Source organism: Loa loa (genome assembly GCF_000183805.2).
Source record: "Loa loa unplaced genomic scaffold supercont3.197, whole genome shotgun sequence".
NCBI lineage: Eukaryota > Metazoa > Nematoda > Chromadorea > Rhabditida > Onchocercidae > Loa > Loa loa.
Genome location: NW_018108377.1, coordinates 53507 through 64405, shown reverse-complemented (window position 1 = coordinate 64405; position 10899 = coordinate 53507). Strand labels below are relative to the sequence as shown.

The following is a 10899-nucleotide window of genomic DNA, read 5'->3' as shown; positions in this document are numbered from 1 at the left end:
TTATTATTATTATTATTATTATTATTATTATTATTATTATTATTATTATTATTATTATTATTATTATTATTATTATTATTATTATTATTATTATTATTATTATTATTATTATTATTATTATTATTATTATTATTATTATTATTATTATTATTATTATTATTATTATTATTATTATTATTATTATTATTAATGTTATTATTATTATCATTATTATTATTGTTATTAAAGTTTTTTACAAATTAAATTTTAGCATATATTTTTTAAAAATAGCCTGGAAAATTGTATCTGTGACGACAATGGAAGGAAAAACGGAAGAAACTCCAATATATGTATAATGAATACATGGTCTAGGATCGAAAAATTAAACCCTTAAAATGTCAATTTTCCCAAAATTCTAGCCAATTAATTTTGCTAATTAAATAATATTAAAAGAATTAAAGAGGATAGTTTTAGTGTCATTAAGGAAAAAGGTTATGATAGACATTTAATTAGCTTACTAATTACTCTTTAAATAAATATTTCAACAGTAAGTAATATATATAATATGCATATAATTTTTAATGATACTATCAAGTATTTGAGTTAGTTTGTCTTATAAAAATTTTTAATGCATAAAATATCAGAATTTTAAAAAAAACTTATTAAAATTCAAGAAAAACAAAGAAACGACTAACAGTTATAAAACTTAGTTTGACAGGTGACACCCGTATAGCAAGGTTGCTTATCATCCGGTCGATCAGTACCACGACATGCATAATCATCAATTCGTTCACCTTCTTGTCGGCATTCAACCTGATATAATGAAATGAATTAATAAGTACAATCTTCATTATTTGTTTTCATTAACTCATCATATAATTGACTTTTTGAGTAATATAATTAATTATTTATATTTAATTATAATTTCATTTTATCCTTTGTTTTACCTCTTTTTCTATCTAATAAATGAATTATATTTGATTTCATCAAAATTTCACTTGCATACCAATTTCAGTTTTTAGATTAACATTTTCATTTTCAATCCAATCTATTCATTTATAAATTATTAAATCTTATGTTTCAATTTCATCATATCAAATGTATCACCTGTCTTGTACGATAACCTTTACCACACGTAACGGAACACGAAGTCCAATCACCTCTTTCCCATTTCGGACAACTTTTCCGATTACATTTTCGGCTTGTTACCTGAAAAAGAAAAACACAGTATGAAAGAATTCTAAAACAAGAAGCGCAACATATAGTGACATTAAACTTGACAGATAATGTAAACTTTTCCTTGTAACCAAATGGATTCCGGCAAAGGTTGTTTTGAAGGTAAGACAGCTTCCGGTTCAGTTATTTTAATCCAAAGTTCACGTTTCAATATGCAATGATTTGCAAAAAAAAGAAGAAACATAAAAATGGTATTTTAAAACCTGGCTATGTTAATAATGATAAGTTTAATTATCATTGTTATCAGTAATTTTATTAGTATCTCAAATAATCAAATGTACAAATTTATATTCTCAATGAACTAACGAATCAAGTTCTAATGATTGAAAACGATTAGAAATTTTAATTTTTCAGCCTATAAAAAAGCAAACAACCTCTTGATAAATAAATAAAAAAATTGAAAAAACTCATTAAAAAAAGAATACGAAGAATTTTTAATTAATTATTAATATTATTTTTAAATTAATTATTAATAATACTTTTTTCTGAAGTAAAAAAAACTTTTCCGAAAATAAAAAATCAAATTTATGAAAACTTTAAAAATTTAATTTTTATTAAAAAAAGAAGCCCAAACATTTTTTTCTCCTCTCACTTTATATATTTCTTTTATTATTTAGATATCGTTGACTTTGATGGGTTTTTTGTTATTTTGCAAATTAATTATGATTAATTATGCAAATTAATTATTATTGAAATATTTTATTATCATACCGGTCGTTGAGTTTGCCAACAATATTGTTCATCAACTTTACGATTTTCCACAATGTTACCATTTGTATCATTGGAACTTTCAACACAATATACATTTCTTGTCTGATATCCACCATTACATGTTACCGTACATTCGGACCATTTTCCAATCATCCATCTAAGTTTTAAGAAATATATATATATATATATTTCGTAGTAAAATTTTAACATTTTTAAAAATTTATAAAAACTAAAGCAAAAAAAACAAAAAATAAATTTACAATTTACAAAAAAAAAAAAAATGCAAACAAACAATATGAAAAGTAATACGTACGATAGTAATGAATAAATTCAATTTTGTAATTTAAAATTAAAATTCGTAAAAATTCAAATCAGTAAAAAACCAAAAAAAACCAAATCCCTTTTTTTCCCTTTTTATTTTGAAAATGATATGCAAAAATAAACAATTCATTTGCTTATTTAGTACATATTACTTAATTAGGCAAATCTTTTTTGCAAAGAAAAACAAGTTATTATATTTCCGAAGGATGTAATGCAAGTTAATAAAAAAAGCATGCAATGTTTAAACATGAATTATTGATTGAACTCCATGTTCTTTAATCCTTGAACATCTTAAATAAAAAAAAATTCTATATCAATTAATTATAAAAAAGATGATGAAATTTCTGTTAAATATATTTATTTAAAATGATATAAAAGCAAAAAAAGAGCGTATGGAATTACTAATTTTAAATTTATTCTTTCCTTATTGTTTTTTTTCGTTTTCTTTTTTTGTGGGAATTTAGCCGAAGTTTAAATTTATTCAACTTTTGCAATTCAATTCAATTTCATATTTGAAACAAATTATATGAAATTTTCAACTGAACCGAACCTAAATTTGAAAGTTTTAAAATATTGCAAAATTAAATTTGGATTTATTATTTTTTCACTAGTTATTTTATCCATTCGTTTATTGTTATTAATCATTATTATTAATTAATTATTATTAATTAATCATATCACGCACAAACCTTTTTTTTCATTAACGAAATGCTTTTTTTCTTGAATTATACACTTCCTTCGGAAATATTTTAAGCATAAAAAGATTAAAATCATTCCAAAACAAAAATAAAAAAAAAGCAAAGCAAAACATTTTTTTACCTTTTTTTCCAGCAAAAAGATTTATTTATTATTTAAATACATTCATTTATTTATTCCTTGCAATATCTTTTTTTGGTGATAACTTTATCAAAAAAAAAAATTTTATATGCGTAAAAAAAAGAGTGTAATTCTAAATTGTTACATTTAAATGGGTGTTATTATTTCTATGTAATCTCAGCATTGTATATAAATGAAAAAGATAATATTTTACGTGAGAATTTGACGTCAACTATATAAACTACTGATAGTGTTAGCTATCCTGATATCACTTATAATTATCAATTAGCATATAATTTTATGAACAAATAGGATGAAATGTTATGCTTATATTATTCGGGAAAATAACACCGTAATTTTTATACGATACTAATTTCAATTTATTTTTATCAATTATTCAATTTTAATTTCTTTTATATCAATTATTCTAATTTGTACTTTTTTTTGAATAAAAATTTAATAGCAAAAGCTATGAAACCTAACAAAAAAAAAAAGAAAAGGAAATCATGCTGTTAAAATCATGCTAATTATCATCACATGCATGCAAATGAGTATATGTAAGATGAATTAGCGACAATAATAATACAAAAGCATTATGTAGGGTTAATTACAAAGTTAATTAATTAAATGGAATTTAGAAGAGGACGAATAAAAGTGAAACTTTAATAGAATGAAATTTGATATCATTCAAAAATTGTTATTAATATCTATTTGTTTTGCTTTTTCTTTTTTTTCATCCTGCTCTTTGTATTTTTATTCTTAAAAAATATTTCTTTTTTTAGTAAATGAAAGTTATTTTTATACTAAAATATAAGTATTGGTAAATCACCGCATTGCCATCATATTGGCACACACCGTAATTTAAAAAAATTGTTATACCCTTTCTTTTTTCTCTCTCTCTCCCACTCTCTCTTTCCCCAATATGCAAATGCATGCAGAAAATTGCAATAACCTGCAGCTGAAAATAATATATTATTATAATTAATAATAATATTTTCGATGAAATATTTACATGCGACATTTGAGCTAATTTCAAAAAAAAGCCTTCCATTTTCTTCATTATACAATAAAACATTTTTTCTTTTTCTTTTTTTTTTGATTTATAATCTGTTAATAAAAGTTTATATTTTCAAATCCTTTTTTTCCATTGACATTATTAATTGAGCAAAATTAATGATTTTATTGATTAGAAGTTGTAAAATTCAGTTATGGCGCAATTGTCGCATGATGATTTGAAAAAAATAAATTGCTGAGCACAGTTCGCAAAAGCAAAAAGGAAATTGGTTTGTGTGTATTTGAGAAATGACATGTCCTATCAATAATTTTTCAGATATTGAAGTGTGTGTGTATGTGTGTGTGTTTATGTGTGATTATGTATGTATGTGTGTGTGTGTGTGTGTGCGCAGGTGTAGCTTAGGAACAGGTGCAGACAGCTACGTTACCGAAAAAAAAACAATTATATACATATCAAATTGGAGCTGAATGATTTGTTATCAGTGTTAACTTACTGATATGATACGGTAATCGTTGGTCTGAAGAGCGTAACAGTAATAACAGTTGTAATTAGTAATAGCTTCATTAATAATAACAGTAATGATAATAATACCAAATAATGAATTTTCTTTTTTTCTCTTTTCTCTTCCACCTTTTCTCTCGCCCTCTCTCTCTTTTTCCCTTTCTTTATTTCGATCTGTTTGATTTCGGTGAAAAAGATTTTAATTTTTAACGTATGTCAAAAAAAGGGAAAAATCAATAATTCAAATATTTCAGGTAAGATAATAATAATGATAATAAAATATGAAATGAAATAAATACACCGGAATGATTTAGCTTTTTTCCGGAACCAGTCATTATCAGTCAGGCGAATAAATCGTTGGGAAAAAAAAGTCATTTCTATGGGTAATATTGAAAAAGAAAAGTTTTAATTTAAAGATTAAAAAGAATGGGAAAGCATATGATGAAGGTTTTGTCTTAAATGCAATGATTCAAAACCTTTTCTTGACTAGTAGTGACCAATGACCAGTGATCAGTGACCTGCTTCTGATTTGTAATTTGTAGTTTTTCCTTTTTTTGTGTACTTCTTATGCTTTAAAAACACTGAATTCTATTAATTTGAAAATCAACTTTGATCAAAGTTTTTAACATTCCACTTTATCAAGCAATGATAAGAACAATCTCCGCCCATTTTCTACTCATCACGGTATCACCCTCACAGATCACTTGTATCACAGATCACTTGTAGTCCACAAATTACTGGTTGAGAATCACTGTCATAGAGGAAGAAATTAGATGTCACATCTAATTATGCTAACAAAAAAAAAAAGATAAATAAATAAAAAATAAAGAGGATATTATGGTTGAAGTGATGAATGATTGAGGACGTGATAATGGTGATAAATTTCATATTTCCATTTCTTGATAAAATAATGAAAAGCGAAGTTTGCTGTGAATGAATGAATTGGTGGACAATAAAGATGAACAACAATTGGTCACTCCCTCCAATCATTTGGTCACTTTTTGATTTTCCAAACGATTTAATAAAATAATAATAATGTGGTAAATTTTGTATTTTCAATAATTTACAGTCTACAAAGTGAAATTAAAAATTCTTTGAAAATATGTCACTCCATTATTATTACCAACACGCTACTGTCACTCCATTATTATCACCATCAAACTACTGTCAATTATTATCACCACCACCATCGTACTACTGCTATTGGTCAACTGATCTAACTTATTCCAGCAGCTTTATTTTGGAAATCAAATTTACGCAAAATTTATTTATTTAAAAAAATTTTTTCTCGAATGAATAAATTTTGTGTTTTAATTTCACAATATAAAAGAAAATAAAACAAGTTAAATTTTATTTGAATGGATAGAAAACGGTAAAAAATAAAATAAAATAAGTATGAAAGATACGGAAGCGAAGAATGCGATGAATGTAATTTTTTTTTTGCTTTGGCTATAAATTTTATTTTCTTAAAAAATTTGTCAAATGCTATTGTGCGCAAATGGGCATTTACTTGTTTGGGTGAAAAAAAAAAGAAAATAAAGAATGCATAAATTTCAATTGACGATGTTAGTATCTTTTCTTTTTTTTGAAACCAATAATTAAGCTAAATTTTAATTTTAAAAAATTGCAGTTTTGTTACCAAAAAAAAAAAGAAAAAGAAAGAAATGGAAAAATGAAATGGGAGAGGAAGTGAAAGAAAAAAAAGAAAATTTATTTTTTTAGCTAAATTTATTTCATTATGAAATATTTTCTTGCTCTCTTACCTGTGGTTCTCTTTTTTTGCAGGTAAATCAGTAAACTATATGATTAATCAATAAACTACAAGATCAATTAACAAACTATTTGTTCAATTAATAAACCTTAAGATCAAACAATAAACAAAAAGATCAATCAGTAAGTTACAAAATCAATAACTGAACTTTAAAATCAATCATTAAATAATAGGATCGATTAATAAACTTTAAGAGTAATTAGAAATTTAAAGGTGGAAAAGTTTGGCGATGAAATAATAATAAATTTTTATGGAAAAAGTGTCAACCAGTCTTGTTGCTTCACTTCCAGTATTAAAACAATTAATGGTGAAAAAAGTTAATGAATGAATAAATTTCATTTTTTGCCTCAGCATTGTACTGAAATATCCTTATGACAAAATATGGGACAAAAAGAAAAAGAAAGTACTTTGGAAAAGAAAAAATTAGAAATTCAAATTCAGATTAATTAAAAATAATACTAAAAGGTTTTTTCGTCTTTTCTCATTTTTGCCTTTTTATTTTTCTATAAAAAAAAGCAATCTTTTCATTTTTTCCATTATCCTGTTTTTGTTAATAAATTAATAATATTTCAAATCTTTTTCTCTTTATTCTCGTCTTTTTTTTAGTTAAAAAAGATGAATAAATAGGTTTCAGGGAATTCAAAACTTTCCGGAGAATGTAGTCCTTTTTTCGGGAACAATTTCTGAGAGTGTATTCCTTTTCTCAGGAATTGTTCCTGGAAGTGAATTCCTTTTTCCAGGAATTGTTTCTGGGAGTGAATTCCTTTTTCCAGGAACTGTTTCTGAGAGTGAATTCCTTTTTCCAGGAACTGTTTCTGAGAGTGAATTCCTTTTTTCAGGAACTGTTTCTGAGAGTGAATTCCTTTTTTAAGGAACGCTTTTGAAAATGTACTCCTTTTTTGTATTTTTGTCTTTACTCTTTTAAAAACGTATCAGAAAAATTCAATAAATCGATAAGGATTTCGTTCAATAAATATTTTTATTTATCATAAATTCATAAATAGATTTGATTCATATTGCTACAAAGATTTCTTTTTCTTTCCATTGAGTGAAACTAATGAATCAAACTTATTTAATTTTAATTAATAAATTAAATTAATTCAAATTTAATGTTGATAAATGTGATGACATTTGAACTATGCTTGATGTTGTATTATATTTCAAAATAATGTCGCATAATTTAATAATATTAATTTTATACATTTTTTATTCATATGAATCAGGAAGCCATGGAATATTTAATTAAAAGACGATCAAAAATTCAATTTAAATTAACGTATATAGTTGCAACTAACAAAGAAAAAAAAAACTTTAATCTAAAATTACTTATTATTAGGAAGTAATTCAATAAAATTTAAATTTTCGCACTAAAAGATTGTTGTGTAAAAATTTCAAATATTGCTAATAATATATTTCTGATTTGAAATAATCAAATTAGATATCTTACTGGAATCAAAAAAACTGAAAAATTTTGCCGTAAGCAAAAAATTTTTGTTCCTTTTTTTTTAAATTGAAATTTATTCAAGTGTGAAATATTTGAATGTATCACAAAAGTGTCATTTTGAAAGTTAAAAAGTTTTTGGATAAAAATTTGAATAAAAGATATTACTAAATGACCGCAAAAATTGGATATGAATGAACGGAAATTTATTTCGATTTTTAACAAAATTTATTAAAAGAGAAAGAGAAAAAAAATATTTTTTCTTTCTTTTTTTTTGAAATCAATTGAATTCAATTTTTCTATTTTTTTTCCTCAAGAGTTATTACTTAAAAACTTGAAATCAATTAAAGAATCCGTAAAAAAAATGTTGTTATTTCATTGTGAAAAAAACAAATCAATTCCCTAATTTCTCAGTATTATTTTGATCTGTTCTTAATGTTATCACTTTATCACTTTTATCAACTACTTATCTACAAAAATTTCAAATTTTTTACGCCAAAATTTAAATAAATTTGAGTTAAACATGCAAAAAAAAGGTTTGATGATTGCTTGTATTCATTTCATAGCTTACTTCTCATATTTTAGTATGTTGTTATATAAGTTTCCAGGTCAATTTCAGGATTCATAATGAGTCAATCAATCAGTTAATAATTACTCGACCTTTTAATTAGCTCATCTATCAAAGCTATTCAGTTATATCTTAAAATTTTCGAAACAAACTCTGAAAGAAAAAATTAATTTCAAAATATTTTTCAAAATAATCATTTTAGTCTTACATATGCTTAATGTTTACTTAAAAGTATTTTGACTCTTCTTTTTCATATATTTAATCATATTGCATATAGTTTGGAAAAAAATTACTGAAAAACTTTTTCCCAAAATCATTAATAAACGGATAATTAATTAAAGGTTAGGCGGAAGAGTACTCCATCATTTACGGATAACAAATCCGGATATCCAGAAACTTCAACTGCAATTATTTGAACTATCTTATCAATCCTATACAATGTTACAGTCATTGCTATCAACGAAATCATTTATTTCGTTTAAGCTAATTACCTAAAAACTTAGTAAAAACATATAAAAAGAATTATTGATTGAAATTTAATATTTCTCTTCCTAAAAGGAATTATTAATTGAATGCTGTCCACCCTAAAAAGGATTATTGATTGAAATTTGATATTTTTCTTTCTTAAAGGTGTATTGAGATTTTAAATATTTTTTAAAAAAAAAAAATTGAAGGATGAAAAAATTTCATTTACAAACTAAATTCCCCCGAGAGTATTTTTTTTCCGGTCTCTTTTATTCAAACATAACTTATCACTTTCTGATATTATTCTTATAAAGTTATTCCTTCATGTTGAATTTGAATTTTAGCATTTTATTCATAATTCCGGTCATATAACACTTATAGTTTTTTTTCTTTCAAATATGTTTATTACATTATATACTTTCCTTCACACGTTAATTTCCGGTTAAATATTCCGGTAAGGTTTGTTTCTCACATCAAAAACAGTAATCTACGATAAATGGCCTTTTACATTCCTTTTAAAAATTAACAAGACCAGAAATGTGGTCCAACAAATGAACCGTATGCTAATAAGATGAGAGCAATCATTCCGATTATAAAATTTTCTTGTAACAAACGAATGAATAAGAAGAAATGATCAAGTGAATTCTTTAAGAAAGAGCGGGGAAGAGTTTTGATCTAAAATATATCTGTCCACATGTCTTTTTTGTCTGTCCACTTGTTTGTCATTTTGTTAGGTTTTATTAGGTCGAAAAATGATGAATAAGATGAAGGAAGTATTCAGCAAGTAGCATTGACGAAAGAATGTCCAACCAAAATGTGTTTACCTCATTTGCATAATTGCAAAGCCAAGGTCATTCATTCATTAATGACGCTATAAATTATTTGTTATCCTTCTTGAAATTGAAGCATTCATAAAATATGCAAATTTTAGAATCCCTCCAATGATACAATGATTCGTAATTATATAATTGATATCTTTATTTCATTTTTTTGAAGAAATTATTAATTTATAATTTCCGTTTGATTTATTGATTAATTATTCGAATATTTTCGATTGTTCTAAGTAATTATCCTCAAGATAAGCAAATATTTTTGTTATAAATTTAAGAGAATTTTAAAGTGATATTTTAAAAAAATTTTTTTTAAATTTAAGAAATGATATTTTTAAAATTATTCAAAGGATCTATAAAATAAATGAGATAAGAAAAGAAATGAGAAAGGAAAAGAAAAAAAACCGATAAATAGGTGGATGAATATTGAAGGTCATTTTTTTTCTGGAGAACAAAGGGTAAAGGTCAAAAAGATTTTTATGGAATAATTAGATAAAATAAGCAGTTAATGAAAACTTTACAAAAAAAAGTTTAGCTTGACAAAATGAATTTTTTTTTCTGCTGAATCTTCTAAAAATTCTAGAAGATAATTCGAAAAAAGGAAAAAGAAAAAAAAACGAACTGTGATGGACAAATGATATGTGGACATTTTTCGACAACTGGACGTGGTCGTGGTTGGTCAGCACAAAGTCGTTCTGGTACCACTCGTTCATTTCGTACATTTTGACATACTGATACTGATACACGATAAGCTAAAATTAAAAAGTTATAAAATAATTATCAATTTTTCGTCCGCATATATTAAAATTTAAAATTAAACTTCGTTAGGATATTTCAGGTGAAATTTAAGGCATTATAAATTTAGCAAGAAGTTATTTTATTTTAAACTTTATTTCAAAAACTTATTTTAATGCTATCAATGGTATTTTATCAAGTCTTCTACTGTTAATATCTCACAAATGATAAGAAATATCATGTATCAATCAATAATATGTGACATTATCATTTCAACAATATCATAAATAATTTTAATTTAGCAAATGAAAAATGACCATTTGGTCCACAAGTAGCATCACATGGTGAAAATTGTTTCGTATCCATCCATTGAAATATTGTCCGTCCACAACTTTCACCTGTACCACCACATATTCCGCATGGATCATAACGAGCATTTGATTGTACAATACCATCACAACCAACATGCTTTAAAAAAAAAAAAAAAAAAAGAAAAAAGTAAATAATTAA

At 24.4% G+C, this 10899-nt stretch overlaps 3 protein-coding genes across 3 annotated transcripts in view; 1 reads left to right on the top strand and 2 right to left on the bottom strand.

Moving 5' to 3' along the window:
• Nucleotides 1-669: 669 nt before the first annotated feature.
• Nucleotides 670-2079, bottom strand: LOAG_09217 (thrombospondin type 1 domain-containing protein; the record flags this gene model as incomplete). Its single annotated transcript, XM_003144745.1, has 3 exons — nt 670-792; nt 1087-1188; nt 1927-2079. 3 exons carry the CDS (start codon nt 2077-2079, stop codon nt 670-672), a joined length of 378 nt encoding a protein of 125 aa, XP_003144793.1.
• Nucleotides 2080-5974: 3895 nt separating this feature from the next.
• On the top strand, nt 5975-8775 carry LOAG_09216 (hypothetical protein; the record flags this gene model as incomplete). Its single annotated transcript, XM_003144744.1, has 5 exons — nt 5975-6007; nt 6302-6364; nt 6564-6666; nt 8562-8590; nt 8701-8775. 5 exons carry the CDS (start codon nt 5975-5977, stop codon nt 8773-8775), a joined length of 303 nt encoding a protein of 100 aa, XP_003144792.1.
• A 1219-nt stretch (nt 8776-9994) lies between these two features.
• The window catches only part of LOAG_18111 (hypothetical protein), a gene marked incomplete at both ends in the record, with an annotated part of 2317 nt that continues 1412 nt past the window's right edge, over nt 9995-10899 (bottom strand). The window contains 3 exons of the mRNA XM_020450779.1: nt 9995-10007; nt 10277-10406; nt 10707-10857. Of these exons, the coding sequence (XP_020305505.1) occupies nt 9995-10007; nt 10277-10406; nt 10707-10857 (294 nt within the window). The remainder of the gene's footprint in view (nt 10008-10276; nt 10407-10706; nt 10858-10899) is intronic.